General features: G+C 38.6%; 1 protein-coding gene across 1 annotated transcript in view; it reads right to left on the bottom strand.

Moving 5' to 3' along the window:
* raver2 (ribonucleoprotein, PTB-binding 2) overlaps positions 1–19951 on the bottom strand; it is a 69744-nt gene that overhangs the window by 3347 nt on the left and 46446 nt on the right. Inside the window, exons 6-15 of the mRNA XM_017420380.3 lie at positions 17605–17796; positions 12827–12947; positions 9629–9711; positions 9425–9523; positions 8543–8654; positions 6430–6758; positions 5261–5369; positions 3003–3184; positions 2182–2292; positions 44–145 (exon numbers count right to left, since the gene is read on the bottom strand). Coding sequence (XP_017275869.1) covers positions 44–145; positions 2182–2292; positions 3003–3184; positions 5261–5369; positions 6430–6758; positions 8543–8654; positions 9425–9523; positions 9629–9711; positions 12827–12947; positions 17605–17796 — 1440 coding nt within the window. The remainder of the gene's footprint in view (positions 1–43; positions 146–2181; positions 2293–3002; positions 3185–5260; positions 5370–6429; positions 6759–8542; positions 8655–9424; positions 9524–9628; positions 9712–12826; positions 12948–17604; positions 17797–19951) is intronic.

Genomic DNA, 19951 nt, shown 5'->3' with positions numbered 1-19951 from the left:
GGGGGGTCTCTCTCTCCCAGTCTCTCTCCAGTGGAGTGTGTACCTTCGTGGGGTAGGCCTGGTTGGTTGTTGCAGGTTGTGAGTAGTACTGACTGACAGCCTGCATGTAGGAGGTGTAATCCCCGTAAGAGGTCGCTGCAGAAACCTGAAACACAAGCAGGGTCAAATATAACACTTTAAACACAAAAAACCTAAAGTCCTTCCTGTTCAGACAATCAGCTTTTATCACCTGAGGAGGCAGATCACTCAGCTGCAGTGATAAACTCCAAAACACTGAAAAGAGACCAATAAAACCTGAACCTGAAGTGTTTCACAGATGTAACACTCTTCGGGACAAATGAAACCACTCCAGACTCTGAGGAAATGTGCAACTTGAACAGAGCTGATAAACAGTTGGGCCGATGCACACGTCCTCTCTCAGCACAAACCTGAACAACCATAACCCCCTGAAAATATGGATCAGTACCAGTTTTTTTAGTTACCTGATTGAGTCATACAGCCTCTGTATGCGTGTGTTCTCACAGAAGTGTGAAATGCTGGGAAATATGTCAGCTGAACACAGATTCTTTTAATTCGTTTAAAATCATTTGCTTGGAGTGATTTTATCTGTGCTTTAAAATGTAAAAGAATCAGAAATTAACATTTTACCATCTAAATTCTGCAGCCCAAGGGAGCTGTGCAGCTTGCAGTGCAGTTTGTCTCTTCTGCATGAGTCAGAGGTAAACTGTTCGCAAACAAAACTAATAATTTTTTTTTTATACAAGTGGAAGTTAACAGATTTATTAGTCATAGTGGAGATTAAATGTGAGATGACTTTGGGGAAGTAAAATACTAAAAAGATATTCAGGGAAGAGAACAAGTTATGGGCATTTAGACCAAACTGCTTCATAGTTATTATGTTTTAAATCACAAAAGACTGCTCTGTGATGACATCACAGTTTGTTCACACGGTCCGGCCGCCATGTTGGACGACAAGCTCCAGTGGATAAACGCAAAGGATAGAGAGAACACAAAGTGACTGGTGTTCATTCAACCACAACAGCCAACTTCTGTGCAGTTTCTGGTTGCTCAAACAGGGCCATTAGGGATAAAAAGATTTCAGAATCTCTGCTATTGTGACTCACCAAGGTGAACAAACAAGTGAGTTGTCCCAGCGTCAAAGCCAACATATCCTGACCCAAACCACGAGCCTCAATCAGAACAGAACTGACCCGGATCATTCTGTTCATCTGTGCACTTTCTTTATGAATTAACAGCTTCAGCTAAATGTATTTTTCTGATAACGTGAAACCAGTTCAGTGAGTCACATGACTTTCAGAGAGAATGCTGCATAGCACACATTATGAAAAACATAAAAATAAAAACTCTTCAGCTGTAGTTTACCCATTTACATAACACTTACCCTGGTTGTTATTCTGTCTGAATCATTTCTCATTCCAATGTTAGCTGTAATGAGGAATGATACCAGAGAAGTCATATTTGTAAGCTTGGAGACTTTTGTATGGCTTGAGGTCCTCAAACATTAATGGGACCGTGTTGAAAACCAGATAATTTACCACGACTAAACAGAAAATCAACAGCAGTTAATCTGAATCCTTTGGCTATTCCTCACATGTATGTCTTCGTAGGGGTGTGATTAGTCCAATACTCTCCTTTTCTGCAAATATTGTTGCCCATCAGCTGGCTCAAGCATCTCCACATATTTAAACTTCGGTGTTGCATTGCTTTTTTTTCCAGTTTCTGGGCGATAAAACTCAGGAATCCAATAAATACTGCAGATAAAAGTCATCATTGATCCAGTTCATTCTTGCATTAATGTCCTTCGTTTGTCTTCCAGCACTGACGGAGATACATCCTGTGCTCACATACTGAAGGTGAGTTAGAACATTTTATAAATATGCCATTTTTATAGACATTGTAAACACAGTTGAAGAGCACTTCCTGGTTTTATTGCTCAACACCCTGAACACCTAATGCCTGATCTACTGTGCACCTTAGACCTCGGTGGAAACGCAACAGAGCAAAGCTGAAATAATCTTGAAGGTTCCCTAAAATAAGTTTGAGGAATGAAAGCTCAAGAGTAGCGTTAGTCAAACCTTAATTTAAAAAACAATAAGGCAATGTTTTTGTGCACCTGAAACCTGCTCCCACACTGAAAGCCCGGAGGTCACTGTGTGTTACCTGTGTGTGCTCCTTGTTGTAATCTGCAGCTGTGTTGTCCTGTGGAGCAGCGGTGCTGTAAGTGTGAGCTTGTGCTGCCTGGTATTGCTGGTACCACTGCTGCATGGCATCCTGGGGGCACACAAACACACACAGACACCAGCAAACATCAGGTGAACACAGCAGACAGATTGTGTTTGCTCAGTAATTTTCTTGCCTTGCTGATTTTTAAGTCTCCTTCATGCCGTGCTCTTTCTTTGTCATTCATTAACCATTGTCCCCCCCTCCCCACCTCTTCCCCGTTTCCCTCCTTTGTCTTGTCTTTCCAGCCAAATTAAACCAACCGTTTTATTGGTTATCTAATCACGACTCATTTGTTTGGATGAGTAGATTGTAATTAACATTTAAAATTGGGTTTTCTTCTTGCTGCAAAATATCAGATATGTCACTTGCTGCTGGAGGAGGCACAGCGACAAGTGGAGAGAAAAGAAAAAACAACAGAATGGCAGGAAAGAAAGAACTAAGGAATGGATGAAAGGGAGAAGACAAACAGCTCGTAGGAGGGCTTCATGAATTGTTTTGAGTGGAGGGCTGAGGAAGGAGGGGAGCAGGGACAGATGGAGACACACAGTGTTTCACTGCCAAATCCACTCATTCTGTCTGTCCCAGTATCCAAACCCATTCGCATTTCTTCCAGCTCCCTGCCTCTCCTAGTTACAGCTGCTCTCATCCATCCACTCATTTTCCATCATCCACTAACAAACACAAACCTACATGTATCCATTTACTACTGTCACTTTTTTATTTAAACCTGTTTAGCACACCTGGGTGTGCTGCAGTACCTGTGTGTACGCTTGGTTGTACTGGGTGAAGTCGGTGGAGGTGTCAGAGCTGTACGGGGCGGGGGTTGTAGCCGCGGTGCTGTGGGGGAAAGAACCAGAACCCTGGGAGACCACAGGAGCAACCGGGCTGCCGTACACTCCAGTTCCAGGCTGTCCCCCCTGAGGCTTGTTCCCAACTGAGCCTGAACGAAACACAGACACAGTGTGTGTGTTCTATTATAAAACCTAGGAGGTCAACAAGATATTTACAGCGCACTGACAACTGTGCAGAAGTTTTAAACCACTCCTAATCTCCCCACGCAGAGTCCAAGGAGCCAGACTTTATGGAATGTTTTAAAGTGGTCTTGATCAATAGTTGTCCGAACTTTCTGAAGGACGATCAAAGTCTGTCTTTAGACTCTGGCTGCTTTTTCACTTAATGTCTCTGATCATGACAGCATGCAGCATAATACAAATAAAAACAGCAGAGAAAATCATTAGGAATTGGGAAGAAGTCCATCAAAGCCCTGACACAAGACCTAAGAGAAGAATCATCCTTCAACTGATCATCTACTGCAGGCCAAGTTGTCAGCTAATGGCTCTTTGAGAACCACTTTGTTGATGCTAAGATCCTGTTTTCTGTCTGCCAGACTGTTATCTTTGGCATTTTTCATAAATTAGAGTCAAGATATGAGAACAAATATTGTCTTTGTAACAAAGTGTCTAAAGGTGGAATATTTCACTGAGCTGCTGTTGGAGATGAGATGGTGACTCAAAATGATGAGAAAATAGACACTTCCTGTTGCAGTCTCAGTGAATTTTGAGTGTTTGGGACCAAGCAACCAGCGAGTCGAGTCAAGTGGCTGGTTTTAATTTTCAGAAGTACACTTTTAAAATTAAGATTTGCAATATTATTATCCTCAGATGTTCTCTATCAGACGGAAGCTTCCTTACAGGAGTCAAAATACAGCTCTGGCACTCTTGATACAGGTCACATTGACTCTGACTATTTAAAGAGAAAAGTTGCCCCACTATTCTTTTTTTGTAAATGTTCAAAACAAATGTCAGGACTGCATGCCTCCGCCACCCACGCAAGGAGATTTGGAACCACTGCAAACGTTGCAACCCATTTTGGGGACTCTTGTGAATGCTGGTAGCCCTGTGAAAAGATCCCATTTCAAATAGTTTTTTTTTTTTCAAAAGTTATCTGTTCTGTGTTGACAAAACTTGGTTTATCTCTAGAGTTCAGGAGCCTTTTTATGCCTGAAGTCTGGCTGAATAAAGGATGACTACAGATTTTTGTATTGTAGGTCTTCAGAATAAAACACTCATCTCTTTGTTGGAAAGGTGATTCAGTAAATCAGTAAATTTTGTTCCTTCATGCAGAGAAACAGTAGTTTCAATTAACAGCACTTAGATTAAATGAAAGCCAGAGAAAACAGTCACATTGATGAAAACTGCACAAACTACTTGAATATTATGTTTTAAATGTAATCAGACACACGAGGAGGCGTCAGAACAACCTGGCAGAGGATTCATCTGATCAGTATCTGGGGAGTTTAGGAGGTGGGTCCACATCTTGAGCACTTTGTCATGTTGTGTGTCGTCCTGCTGGAAGAGGCTGCTGCTGTTCATAAGTGTGTGTTTTGAAACAACATGTCAACTAACATCTAGACGAGTGGCAGTATCCCCACTGTCTCAGCAAGGGTGGTCACTTCACCTGTCAGACATTTTATTGTTGTAGTTGACTGAAGTGTGAAACCAGAACAAACAGATGATCCCTGCTCACCATCATCCTTTTTCACAGAGCTACAGACTCGCTGCACGGAAAACAACATGTGAAACCATCAATGTTTAGGTTTCACTGGCAATGTGCACCAATAACATAGAAATACAGAATGCAGCCTAAAAATTTGACTCAAGATATTGACTGGATTTAGTTCTAACTGCTCTGAATCAATGCTGACTGCTGCTGCTTTCCATGAATAAAGGAGCAGTTTAGCCTCTGATACCCTGAAGTCAGAACCTGCAAATGTGCCTTTTTTAAACCTTTGGTCAAAAGATGACTTTCTATTAACAAAAAGAAAGAAAAACCTACCACAGGCCTCCATGTGAAGTGCAAAAATAATAATACTAAATGTAATTCCCATTACTTTGTGACATTTTATGGTCCAATATAGACCATGGACTTAAGAGGTGCTATATATATATATATATATATGTATATATACATATACTTATGTGTGTGTGTGTGTGTGTGTGTGTACTGCTGTGCTCACCTTGCAGAATGACTCCTGGCATTACACTGGCCAGGTTTAGATACGGGTTGGAGGGAAGTCTGACTTCTTTAGGAGGATCACCCAATAAAGAACTCTGTCCGTTGTTTACCTAAAGAGAGATTAAATAGATTTGTGTTATTTACATAGAAATCTTTAGAAACTCCAAGTCAAATAATCTTCAATCATCCAGGGTAGAAGGGAGAATGGGGGTTAATGTCTGCTACATCCCTTTGTTTCTTTTCTGTCCTCACCTCTAAGAAGATAAAACCGATTTAAAAGGAGTTAATCGATCTAAGGATTTAAAGATGAATTTTATGAGCTGCTAAAGAGGCTGAGGAACCTGCAAAGATTGTTCTGTTAATTACATTTTACAGAAGACAGCACTGGAACAGGAATCAGCTCCCCAAAGAACCTCGGCACTGTGATTATCTTTTACACCAACTCATAACAGATGATGTCTGAGGATCGCAGCAGAGCTGGATTTAATCAAGGCCAAGTCAAAGTGAAAGCAAACAATTGAAGGGGAATATTGCTCCATCTGAACAGGAAAAACTGCTGAAAAGACAGACAGGAAGTCTCAGACTGTATCAGAAGATATGGCCGTTAGAGAAGTGCATTATGGGAATCTATTAAAGAAAGAGTCCTCGGGAGACTGTGGCTGTTTTATGCTTCATGCGTTTTCAGCAAGATCGATAAGGCTTAAGTAAAAATAAAAAAAGCCTTTTCACATTCCAGAGTGATGGGAAGATGGGTGGAAAGAGAGAGGAACTTTCAGGCTGATGGATTAGTTAAAATCTTCCTTTAGTCAAAACAAATGGAAGCCTAGAAAACTTGTAATGCTGCAAGCAAAGAAACACAAAGTTGAATTTGAAAAAAATAAAACTCAAGAGTTTAAGAACAAAGTGAAACTTTTACCCGAAGTGATTTCAAACTTAAGTTTTCTATCAACAAAACATTAAGAAGGGTTAGGAAAACACTCCTGAATTATTGTGATTTTGTTCTGACTCAAGTGATTGACTTTTGAAAGGCGCACAAATTTCCAGTGGCTTTAAATCTAGGGTTTCATATCATAAAAACTGGAAAGCATACTATTTACTGGTTTCTAAAATAAGACAAGTAACTATCAAAGAACTGATTTGTAACACGTGTGATTTGTTTGCTGTGCTCACCACGTTGGTCAGACTGTTGCCATCTGAGGCGCCGTGCTGGCCGGTGGATGTATAAACTCCTCCAGGTGGTTTAGGTGGAGGTGGGCCAAGGCCTGAGTGACTTATACCCAGGGAGTAGCTCTGAGCCTGAGGCTGGGAGCTCACCATCGTCCCAGGAGGAGCCGGCTGCTTTTCACAGGAGGAGGAGGAAGCAGAAGGTGTTGTTGACACGGAAAGGGCGTTGTTTTGATCTCCTCCTACAAGACCCTGAAGGTACGGCATCGCACCTGCTGCTGATACCACTACCGCAGCATTGTGGGTAGAAGACGGCACCGACTCCTGGCCCAACTCTGGGAGAAAAAAGCACATGGGGAAATTAAAAAAAAGCAAAGGAAATGAATGTGAGAGAGAGAGAAATAAGTTAAGATGAGACAAAAGATAGTGTGAAAAAAGGAAATTAAGCTAAGAAAAATGAAAGCAAGGTGATGCCAGCGAAATATACGAAACAGCTTTTACAGATGGCCATCAGGGTCTGTCTCCTCTGAACACTCAGGCTGAAATCTGAGAGCTCAGTCCATCTCTGTCTGACTGTAATATTTGAGAATGGGTTCTCAGCTCAGACTTCATCACTTATCATGTTCATCTACAGCCCAGCACTTAGCTGCACCCCCATCCCCCCAAAATCCCACTGACTCCAGGGTTTAATAACAAAAACATGTACAGACAGACATGCATAAAAACAAAAAACACACAACTTTAAGACGCACATAACAATAAAGGTGAACAAACACACACTCACTCATAAATATTACAAATCTAATATCGCTGTGACAAATAACCTCTACAGCACCAGCCTAAAGCTAACATTTGTAGCCGAGACGGATGAAAGCTTCACATTACAGACACACACAAAACTGAAAACTCAAACACACAAAGGAAGGCAGAGAAACAAGCACATTAGCACACAAACACTTAGGATACACTGATGTTGTTTGTGTGTGTGTGTGTGTGTGTGTATACAGGGATGTACAAACTGTGTGATACATCATTTCCACTTAAAACAACAGAACTTCTCTCAGCTGGAGATTTGAATTGTAAATGTTCTGCAGCTTCCTGGGGATGTTTTGTACAGTAACACAACTGAGACATTCAGCTCAGATAGCCAACATTTATCCATCCTTACTGCGGGTGCTAACACATCTTTACTGGTTTCTTTGAGGATTAACATATCCCCATCAAAAGCGAGTCACTGAAGCCAGTCTCTCACTTGGCTGCAGCTGTTGCAGATTAGTCTGCAGTTCAAAACTAAGAGAAAATGGTGAGAAAACATGAATTTTACGATGCAGTCGATCCTAATTCTGATTTTGTGCAAATAACGCATACAGTGTCAAGTTCCAAATGCATTATTTTTCATACAGTAGCAGGGAAATATACAAAAACAGCGTTAGTGCTCTGGAATGACAGAAACTTAACTGAGAAGGGTTCCAGATGAAAACTCAAACTATTTTAAGACAAAATTGGTCATGCAATTTCTTTGAACAAGCTCAAAATTCATGTGACAGAGATGTGTGGCTTTGTGTCTCACATGAAGAGAATGAGAACACCTGCAAACATTTCCAGACATTTTAAAAACTCTGTTTCAAACACTGTTTGCAATTTGGTGCAACATAGTGAGATACTGGCTTGAATGGTTTGCAGAGTTTAAAAACAACAAAATTATAAACTATGGTCAACAGATCTCAACACAGTTTACAATACATAGTTTACAACTGAAGACTTTGGATACAATAAAGATAAAAAGGTCCAGTTTGGGAGGTTTATAACATCTAGTGTCAAAACTCTGAAATACAACCAACTAAGCAGTTTCTCGCTCACACTTCTTCATAGACACATATTGGAAAAGTTGATTAAAAAAATAAAAAATAGGAAAGACCCACTGTGGAGTCAGTGTTTTGTCCCTTCTGAGCTACTGTAGTTAGTGCAACAATGTTGAGGGCATAGGGAAGGATAAGAGCTGTCTGTAAATAAAAAAGTTTTTTGCTGTAAATAGATTAAAATTTATTTGGAGTGGTTAAATAAACTTCTATTTTTTTCCCTGCTTCCCAGAGCTGCAACTGACAACTTGGCTTCTCACCTGTGGGAGAGTCTCCCAGGAGGCCTTTCCCCAGAGGCAAGAGGCCCGGAGGCCGGAGAGACAAAGCTTTCTGCATCAGCAACCTGGACGGGTCCCCGAGCAGACTGGAGACCTGATGAAGGCAGTGAGGAGGAGGAGGAGGAGCAATACGGACAAAGAATAGGGGAAAAAAAACATTCAAAAGCATAAAAATGAAGAATGAGAACAGAAGGAACATTTGAGAAGAAGGAGACCGAGGGCAGGAGCTAAAATTCATTTCAGTTTTATTTACATAAAACTAATTTACCACAAAATGTCATCTAAGGGCTTTTTTTCATAATAAAGTGAAAAAGGATTTAAATGACAAAAGACAAGAATTGTACTGCTGCGTCCAATATGAATTTTTCATTATCCATTTTCATTCTGTTCTGCCTGTTTGCACTATTAGCCATAGCGCTACATGTCATTTGGAGGAGCCACAGGCACAAAATAAGAACAAACCAGAGAAAAGTAAAATACATAATGGTTTTATGTTTTTGTGGGAAGCTTGAGAGACAAAAAACGAAAATAACCAAAAGCATCTGGCCTGTGACTTTTTAAAGAAAGCATCCAAACATCCGTCACTGTGACTTTTAGCTTTCTCTTCAGCAATTAAAGAAAACACGAGAGACATTTTGAAAGAAAATATGTGAATGTAAATGTCAAGGGAAGCTTCACCACCTGAAGGTCTCACTTTAAACAAAAAAATGGCAATTAGGTTGAGTGATTTGAGGGTAATTTGGTTTTATTATGCGCTAAGTGCAGAGAACGGAAATGTAAAAGCAGGTATGTCGGTGCCCACAACTACGTTCCTCACAAACTAATGCAAATCAACACACACACACACAGACACAGGTGTCTTACACTGTTGATGCGTTTGTCTTTGATGTGGAGGAGCTGCTGCTGTGCGAGCTGCATGTGCAGGAGGTTCTGAAGGACGAGTCCATTACCAACCATAGCGTTCTGCAGAGTTAAAGACAAAAAAAAAAAAATTACAACTTTTGTAACTATAACAAACAAATCACACATGCTGAGAGAAATCTCACAGGATGATAATGTTATGGTGACCTGGTGAGCTTTTCCCAGCGTGAGCAGAGCTGAAGTGAGAGGAGGTCTGAGGAACGGCAGGCTGCTGTTACGCCCGTATTTTCCTAAAACACACAAGAAAAACATCAGTCAGTGCCTCGATTTGTGGTTTCTATTTTTTAAAACTATCATTTCAGATGACGACTGACTTTAGAGAAGATAACCACAGAATTCAGACAACTCAAACATTTCAAGCAGTCTGTTCTGACAAACAAGAAAACAATATTAAAATGTGTACAAATACCTGCTACATGATTTTATATTTAATATGCATTTCATTTTTGTTTTGAAGACAGTTTAAAATGCTAAACAAATAAAACCTTAATTCAAAAAAAAAGTTGGGATGGTGTGTAAAATATAAAACAGAATGCAATGATTTGCAAATTTTATTCAAAGTAAAATTACAGACTGTTGGTAAAGAAGGTGAAATGTTTCACAGTGGAAAAACATGACCCTGTGTTGCTGCCATCAAATGCAAAATTACCTTATTTTTCCTAAAAATGGCCTTATTTCTCAGTTTAAACATTTGATATGTTTACTATGTTCCATTGTGAATAAAATATGGCTTTATGAACTTTACAAATAACTGCATTCTGTTTTTATTTACATTTTTACACAATGTCCCCACTTTTTATATTAATAAATACCTAATATAAATAAATGAATTTATATAAACCTCTGGTCTCATAAGTTCTCCTTACCTCATTAGGATGGTTAAAGCCAATTCAAACATCCTGTGCTGTTTTATTCATACCTCTCAATGAGAAATCCACATGTATCTGGGGTAAATTTGTATAACATAGCTTTTGTTCATCATAGATTCAAATGAGTCTTTGATTTCCTTTTCCTATGGCAGCAAAACAGTATCTGTCCTGAGCATCTTACAAGGTTGTGCTGCCCAGACACAAACAGGCTTTAAAGGAAATTTCTCCTCATTTTATTGGTCTGAAAGGTACAAACTGAGTGTGACAATGAGAACATAATGTGGCTTAAGCTCAGAGGGTAAAAGCATCAGTCAGAAGCTGCACAGGTGAAAACAGGACAGACCTGCAGTGGTGAAGGTGGCAGACCCCCTGAAGTGACATTTGTACAGCCCGTCTTAAAATAAATACATAAAACCACCTACCCCGGGTATCATTTATTCTGTCCCTGATAAATGCACAAACACAGGAAAATGACTCATCAGGAGGATTTCTCATTTTTGAACAGTGTGATTTGTCCTTTCCTCTGCAGTAAAAGAAAAAGAAAGATTCTGACACCAGTGGTGCTCACTTCAAGAAGCACAGGAAGCTGAACAGAAGTCCTGTTTCAGATCAGCGCCACACAAATCAGAACTTATTCCTGAGCGAGGAGCTATTTCTCTCACTTCAGGAATAAAAATAATATTAAAAAAGATAAATGCACACATTAACATTTTTTTTTACTGGCAGACATTTTATTCTAAATATTACAAGTTGCTGTTTGGAAGTCAAACCATAAATTTTAATTTTATAAAGTTTTACCTGGATTCTTGGAAAAAATATATACATATATTTTAGAAAAAAAATGTCCTGTCTCTTGCACAGGGTACACAGTTTCTCTTTGGCTTTTGTGTGTGTGTGTGTGTGTGTGTTACTCCTGAATCACAAGTCCTCCTTATAATAAATGTAAGCGTCAATGCTAATGGTAGGTTCCATCATAGTAGGTGCAGAAAGTTTAACATTTAATCAAGGCCCTAATTTTAGACTTTAATTGTGTGTGCTCCTGTTTAAGAGAACTCCCTCCACCTCTACCATCTTCTCTCCTTCCTGTTCCCATTTGTTCTGCTAATGTCACACAATTTCATTTTAATACCTGATTAGACATTCATCAAATAATAAAGACGAAGTGATTACAGAAGCCTGTACGGTCGAGCCGAACAGAGGGACGGACAGACGGTCGCTCTTTGATTACCAGCCAAGTCCCTTTAGGAGTGAAAAGATTACTGAAATAGATGAGTCTGGGACACTGATAGGCCTTAAAACTTGCAAGAATATGTCAAATCTGCAGTGAGCATGCGAGTAGGGGTGTAACAGTACATGTATTTGTACCGTGACGGTTGTATACAGACGTCTGGGATGCTTCCAGGTAACTACACAACAAATATGCCAAGTCACAGGTGTTCATGACTCTTATTTTAACTACATTTTGTTTCCTGCAATGACAAAAAATAAGCAACGTAAATTGTATTGTATCTAAAATTGATTGCATTTAAAACACTTTACAAAGAAACGGCTGGTTTAGAATGGCATGCAGAAACTTGAAAACCTGCGTGTTTGATTTAAATGATTTATTTAAATTTATGGAAATGCTCCACAGCCACGGAGTGATCACAAACAGCTGCAGCTAAGACAAACAACACTGCATGGATGGCAAGCAGTGCTATGGCAAACCATTTGAATATTTATTAAACATCATATTCTAAAACTAGAGCTCTGCCCACTGAGAAGTTTGAGTATTTCACATTTTATTTACTTTACATTTTCACATCTGATGTTATTCAGTTCTATGTTGCTGTTTTACTTTGCACCAAGTCTACGTCACAATAACTGGAGCAAACACTTCTTGGCTTTTGTTTTATCTTATTTACTTATTTTGTAATATTTCCTTAAGAGATAATTTTCTAGAGTTTATCAAACTCTTTGTTTGACATGGTCTTTGAGTTACAGTATACAGTCCAGATTAGATAAAAAAAAAGGGATTAAAACGTTTTTTTTAAGTTTATATTAAAGTTATAAGTTCACAAATCTTGCTGTTCATGATTTAAGATTCTCCCCACCAACAAGAGTGGTTTGTTTTTCTGTCTCTGCTTCTGGGAGAGTTTCTGTTTATATAAAAACAAAACAAAATAACATGAGTAATTGGCCTTTTTTTTCCATTTCCTGTTGTAGTGATTCATACAGAACCATGACCCTCATACTGAGGTTTGTACCAAACCATAGCTTGGGCGTACTGTTACACCAATTTTGTTTCAGCACTTGATGAAAGTAAAATCTGGAAACACCTCAAATATGATTAAATGTGGAACAGACGACAAAAAGACTCCATTAGGAACGCAGCTCTCCACCCTCAGGTTCCTACAGGAAGCCTCATCTCTCATTCAGGAGCATCTTAGAAATGTGTACGAGCGGAAACACTTGGAATTACAATTTGCAGTCATACCTCCTCTTTTCCCGCTGTGGTACGGTCTCATGAGGATCTGCAGAGCAGCTGGATTGGTCATACTGGTCAACAGCTGAGCCAGGTTGGGTTCTGGTAACAAACCTTTCCTGTTACTCAAGATCTGAAAAGAAAGCAAAACAAGTTGAAAGGAAAGTTGGACGGCGTGAACGTGTATGAGTGTTACTACAATTTGCGTTTTGATCTTGTCATGTAAACCCCTGATAGCTGCAGTAATCATTACAATGGTTTACATCATGTGGAGATGTCTGCAGTGTCAGCAGAGGGGAGATGAAAGAAGAAAGAAAGTAAAAACAGGGACCAATTTTAACACAGAAGCCACAGGAATGGAAGGGTTTCATTAACAGGCAGGAAGAATAAGTTGGAAAAAGATATATTGTAAAGCCTACCATTGCCATAAATTAATTTCTGTCAATTTTAGCAATACATAATACAGCCTGGAATGTACCAGGTATGTACCTGGTTCCTACAGGGATTCGGCTGTGCTATAAAGTGACTTACAGGTGCCTGGCCTGTAAGTAAAAGGTAATAATTCCTTTATAATACAGCTGGGTCCCCTTATAGTACAGGTAATGGTACGAACCAGCTCTGTACTCAGTTAGTAGCCAGTACTTACCCTGTCTGTGCCGGGCTGTATTATGCATTGCTACCACTGTATTGCAACATATACAGTAAAAAAACAATTGTCCATCTTACATATTTTATTTAGTTACTTAAGAGCAAAAACTATATTCATCAAATCTTTTGGTGCATTCAAAAGACACTGTGTAAAGCACAAACCTTGATAAGAATTCAGTCCCTCATTATTCTTCACTAATTTAACAGATTCAAATGAAACCCTGTCGAATCGGTCCGTGTCAAACAGAAGGATTCAGCTCTTGCTGTCACACAGTGTGGCAGCAGTACTCGCTGGCTGGCCCAAAGACACGGATATTTAAAACAACATTAGCAGGATGGTGATATTTCCTCCTTGTTTGCCCCAGAGCTACAGCACACTTCAGCTCGTTTCCTCCCTGTCACATCTCAAAGACAGAGCTTTACTGATGGGGACAGAGTGGGATTGACTACATCCTGCCAGCAACATAGGAAAAGGAGATTCCTGTGCACACATACTGTATGTGTGTTTGTGTCTTATAGGAGGGAAAGCTGGCATTTGTGTGTGTACTGGTGTTGAACAAGGCCACTCGTAGCTGACAGCGTCTTTCAAAGGAAGAGGAGAGGAGGAGGAGGAGAGATTTCTTAGTTCTTTTCTTCTGCTGGGGGAAAATGACAGCATGCATCAGTCTGTTTGCCTATTGGCACAAAATCCGGCTACATACCAGTACAATCACGCCAGGGACGCGAGGAAGCCGCGAAGAAGGGAAGGCGAGAAGTAATCGCGTAAGAGAAAGGATGGAGGGAGAAGAATTGAGGAGGGAGGAGGAGGCCATCTGGTCCTCGGCGTTCACGATCACACTCAACCAAATGTACAAATGAGAGAACTGCCTCAGAGGAGAACTGGAGACTAGAGAAAGTCTTTATCTTGTTCTAAAAGGTCTGATGATTTTATTTTATGCTTTAAAACCAGCTGCTCTCATTCACTGTGATAATCCTAAAGGCGCCTGAGGCTACTGGTTTAACCTCACTCAGATGTCTGTTTCTCTCTGTTGTCCTTTCTTTCTGAACCAAATATCCTCAGAGTCATTTGTTTTCCTGTTACAGATCAGACCCTGTGACTGTGACTGCTTAGCTTTTTAGCTTATAATCTTCACACTTTTCTTTAAAGCTTAAACTTCTTCATCTGCACCTGATTATTCATGTTCTGCAGTGGCTGTGATACCATCAGTTGTCTGAAATATTGGCAAAAATATCTATAAAATGAAAATCCTTTTTCCTACTTGGTTTTTAAACATTGCAATAAAAGTTGCATTTCATTTGAAAATAACTTTTATATGACACAAACTAAACTATAAACATCCTAATATCAATGTTTTTAAGATGAGCAAAACAATTAAATTACTACAGAGCAAGAGTAACTTATTTTTTATTTAACCAAAGGAACTGAATTGAAACAAATCCAGAATAATGTGCAAAAATCTGGCAGAATTATTGTTATTCTTGTTGTATATCTTTTATATATTCTCAGAAATAGCAAAATCTGCTGGTAGATTTTGCCATCTTTCAAATATTGCACCTTCAGTCCTTCATAAGATGGTAGATTTTAGTTATTTGATAGGTTTTAAAGATAAAATGGGCTCTAACTTTCTTACTTTCTGATTATTTTATATTTTTGTTTCAATGGAAAACTTTATTTTCTAAGAATATGTAACACATTTTAAATTAAATTGTCTTAAAAATCATCTCAGTAGGTTTTTCTTTTGGTACATTATTTGATAACTGCTTTGACTTCCAAAGGAAGTTTAGCAACCCTGCAGCATGACAACCTCCACCGTGCTTTACTGTTGGAACACAAAATAACTGCACATTATTAAATTCTTAAATCCTAATGGACCATAAGTAAATAAAACAATAGAAGATTAACATAAAATAGACATGTGGATTAAAACTGAAATAAACAACCTATTATATAAATTGATTCTTTTACAAAGTGTAAAAAAAAATCTGATATAACATAGAAAACAAAAATCAAAACTTAAATGCAGATTGGCCAAGACAAGGCTAACTGAGAGCATTTTGATATTTTTGAGAGGCTCATTTTTACCTTGAACCTTTTTATTAATCCGTGGTGAAAGGTCATGACCAGAGTGAGTAAGAATCCAACTTTAAGAACATGGAGGTTATTCAAAGAAAAAAGTAAGAAACATGCAAACAACAGTAGCAATTATGAGATCTTTTTTATATATAATGGTGGAAAACGAGTTCTTTGGCATTTATTACTAAGGAAGAGATATGAATAAATTCAGACATTGCAATTTTAGTAAAAATAAAAAAAAACTGAACATATACAGACTTATTACTAATGCCTCCTGCACAGTGTCTAGCTGTAATTGACTTTCAGCAAGCAGAAACCTTATGGCCAGATAAAAATTCAAGATAAATTTAATTTGGTATGGGCAATAATTTTAGACTTATTAAATATTCAAACCCTCCAAAATCATCAAGTAGTTCCTAAACTTCAGCTGAATGGAACTTTTACTTGCATTTAAATCTGACTTGCTGGTGTCCATAAATTTGAAAGTATATATGTATGAGAGCATTACTGTGTCTCGAGCGATGACTTGGGTTTATTTCAGGCAACGGGAGACAGTAGAGCAGCCCAATCAGTCTGCAGAACTATAATTATCATGTCAGTGCCTCTCTGCTACCACAGCACTGTGTAGGAGGGACATCACAGCTACAAAGAGCATCTCAGCCAGAGGGTGCTCATGCATGTGCACCATGTCAAAACCTGGTACATTTCAGCACTGGATGTGAAATAACCACTTGGCACTGCCTTCAATTAGATGTGGCTGTGAGCATGTCTGCCTGTTTGCTTGGGAAGTCCAATGATTAGGTGATGCAGCATATGGTTTTCTAGATATGAGGAAACGTTTCCACGCCAGCAGTGCTGATGAAAAATACAGGCAGTCTAAATCGAGCTCAAGTCAAAATTACACCAAATAAGTTTTCACAAAGTGACAATTGAGAGGCAAAACCCATCTATATAACAAATATTCTGCTTTGTGGCTGAATGTTTCCATTTAACTGATTTTAGAACATGTTAAGCAAAGTTGATGATTTGTGGAAAAATCCACAATAATGTTTGAAAGTGCCTTTTTTTACCCCATATCCACTTGCTTAATTAGAAGCAGTTTTACCCCAGGTGTGGCCAGTAGAAATTGCCAGTTTTTGAAAATCATGGCTTTATTTTTACATGCACAGCTTGGAAAACTACATTTTTAGCCGTGCACATATTTTGTTGCCCACCTCGACTCGCTTTGTGCCCACCTTTGTAGTCGCACCCACATTTGAGATTCAATCTGCTGGAATAAACCTTTGAAATGCAGACAGGAAGATTTGGACCACTTTTTCTGGACCTGGACATTGATCTCTGGATGTTTTCTGTCATGAGTGAAAATGCAGCTCCAGAAAATGTGTTGCAGACAGTTTTTTTTTTTAACATGTTCAAAATCCAGGCGACAGGACTGCAAGCCTCATGCAAAGAACTTGAAATTCCCTGCAAACGCTGCAAGACATTCTGATGAATACAATCCAAGGTGAGATGCTACCTTTTGATAGACGTTTTATAAATTACCATTGTAGAATATATAATTACGACTGCATTGTATCAAAACTGATTTGAATCTGGATCCATTTTGAATTTAGGGTTATGATTTAAAACTTATTTTTTGTTGTTATTCTATATAAATAAACTAAATTTAAGTGAGTAATGTAAATTAACTCTGTTTTACCTGATATGATTCAACTAATCCAGTGTTACATGCTGTCAATCAGTGGAAAAAAGCTATTTAGACCAGAAAATACTTCTGTTTTTACATGATATTAGCATGTAAAGTTATGTCTTTAACTGACATTTTATTGCTGCTTTACCCAGATTTTAGGAAAGCAAACACAAAGTTTGCTTTTGGGGCAAAAAAACAACGGGTGTATATAAAATTAACATTTATATTTACAATAATGTGTTATTTAAACTTATGTCAATGTAAAAAAATATAGAATCCTTTTTTTTAATATAAAAATAAAAGATGGTATTGATTAGTTGCACAAAGAAGATCTTTAGGACTAATATGTGACAGGAGTTTGTACTTGTGTTTACTCACCATACCCTGGGCAGCGATGAGTGCAGCCAGGGTGCTTCTCCCCGAGGTGCCGGGGGTACAGAGGGACAGGCGGACCTCCTGTCCTCCCACCAGGTTTCGGTCCATCTCTATCAGCACAGCCTCGGCCTGTTCTGCCGACTCGTACTCCACCACACCGAAGCCTCGCACTGGACTGCCTTCATTCTGAGCGAGCTGTGGGACAGAAAAACCATCAGTGACTTCCATGTTGTCGTCACTTACAGATTTCTAAACACATCAAGAATGAATAGTAGTAATTAAATGTTTAACTGTTCTGATCAATAATCATTAAAAAAAGTCACTGGCTTTTAGTCTTAGTTGAGCCAGAAATGTAGAATGTTTTTGTGCAAGTTTATTTAATTTAGAAATTATTTATTGTGACAATTTATTAGATTTTGACTTCATCTTTATTGCTTTTCAAATATTAATGATTTTATACCTTATTTTTCATACAGCACTTTTATAAGACAACCTTTGTTAAACATGTTTTACTCTGAAAAACCTGGACTTTACTGTTTACACAGATTAGGGGCTTCAGGAGATCTAAATATTTATGGTAGATTTTTACAGCATCTTTTCACAGCAGCTCTACTTCCAAGAAAAGTTTCATTAAACTCCAACATTTCAGTTTCAGTCTCTTCTGCCTCTAAAACATGCTTTTAATACATGCAGCAGGCCCATAGCTTTATTCTTTGTGTGCGTTAACATAATTCAGTTATTAATAGAGTGACCCAGGTTGTACATAAACTGATTATTTCTCCAGCTGCTCACCTGCAAGTGCTCAGTTAAAATATGAGAACTCCCCTCCTATTTGTCCAAATATTCTTTTGGTTTATCCAACATGTTTAAAATATTTAATATGCAACAGATTTGTATATCAGGCATGGTTTCCATCAGGCATGGGGGGGATCAGCACTCCTACAGGTAGAACTTGGATTTTTGTTTTCTACGACATATAATCTGTTCAGGTTGTTCATCATCTCTCATCCAATGCATCAGATGGAATTCAGTAACTCCTTGAGCCTAAAGTGACTAAGATAATGGAGAGATTACAGACTGAAGCACATCACCAGTGTTGTTCATTTTGGAAAGTGTGAGCCACTGGGATGTCAAAAACAGAGATTTTAGAAGTTAAACAAGAACATTGGCTTTTCACAAAACAAACAATTCACAAACGGTGATTTCTTTCTTTCAACTGTGATGGAATTTTTTTTATATTCCAGACGGGACACAAATTTGCAGTATTTAATCTGAGTAAAGCTAATCTGACTCAAAACTCAGCCTGATTTTGCAGCTAAACTAATTATGAAACTGAAGGTTCAAACCATTCATTCTGAAGACACCAGGAGTGGACACGTTGGTGACCCTGCAAATTTATTTGTCATACACACACACACATACATATATATATATATATATATATATATATATATATNTATTCTTTCTTTGCTCTCATTAGCAATTCCTACACTGAAGCTGCAGGGCCTTAGCCTTCGGCCAATCAAGGCTTCCTGCTCCAGAAACCAGCGCTCACATCGCTCCCTGGTCTCACCGACTTTCAGCCCCAGGCAGAAACTACTCTGACCTGCTTTGCACTAGTCAATGAGACCACGGCAGCTCTGCTGGCATCTCACTGAAAACAAACTAAGTGCCTGTCTCACACTTGGTTAAGTCAGCATCCCTGATGATTATTTCATTGCTAGTTGTTTTTTACTACATGAGTGTTGCAGAGGAGAGTTTGAGGAAGTGTGTTAGAACTGATGTGGGTGGAAACAGATTTGCATCTTTAGTTAAATTTAGTTTATTTCTACAGCACCAACTCAAAACCGAAGTCATCTCCAAGCACTATACAAAAAAAAAACAAGTCGATTTCAAATAAACTTGAATACAACCCAACTCAGTCCAATAACAGTTGTATTAAAATCCAATTACATGCAATTCAATTATAATATGAAAGGTTCAATATGGAATAAAACATCAGCAATAAGTTGTTTAAAGAAGCCAGCAGATTGCATCAAACCATTTCAATTTCTCCCTTAAAAGACCCAAATTTATTAAATCAGGAAAGACCTGCAGCCAATATACAGTCTATAAATATCTGCTTTTTTACCTAGGAGATATGAGTTGGTAAATAATAAAGGACAGGACAAAAAAAACAAGGTCAGACTTGTGTTTGTTTTTTGCACCTGATGACCTCTTCAACAAAAGGGTTTAGTCACTTCCTGTTTCTGAGGAGCAGCTAAATAATGCAAAGAGGCTAATAGCCTTAAGTTAATGGAAAGAACTGGATAATGATAATGGTTAAAAGCTAATAGCTTACAGTTCAAAC

Source organism: Kryptolebias marmoratus, linkage group LG24, assembly GCF_001649575.2.
Source record: "Kryptolebias marmoratus isolate JLee-2015 linkage group LG24, ASM164957v2, whole genome shotgun sequence".
Classification (NCBI taxonomy): Eukaryota; Metazoa; Chordata; class Actinopteri; order Cyprinodontiformes; family Rivulidae; genus Kryptolebias; species Kryptolebias marmoratus.
Note: the sequence above shows the minus strand (reverse complement) of the source record. Positions and strands in the feature narration are given on the sequence as shown.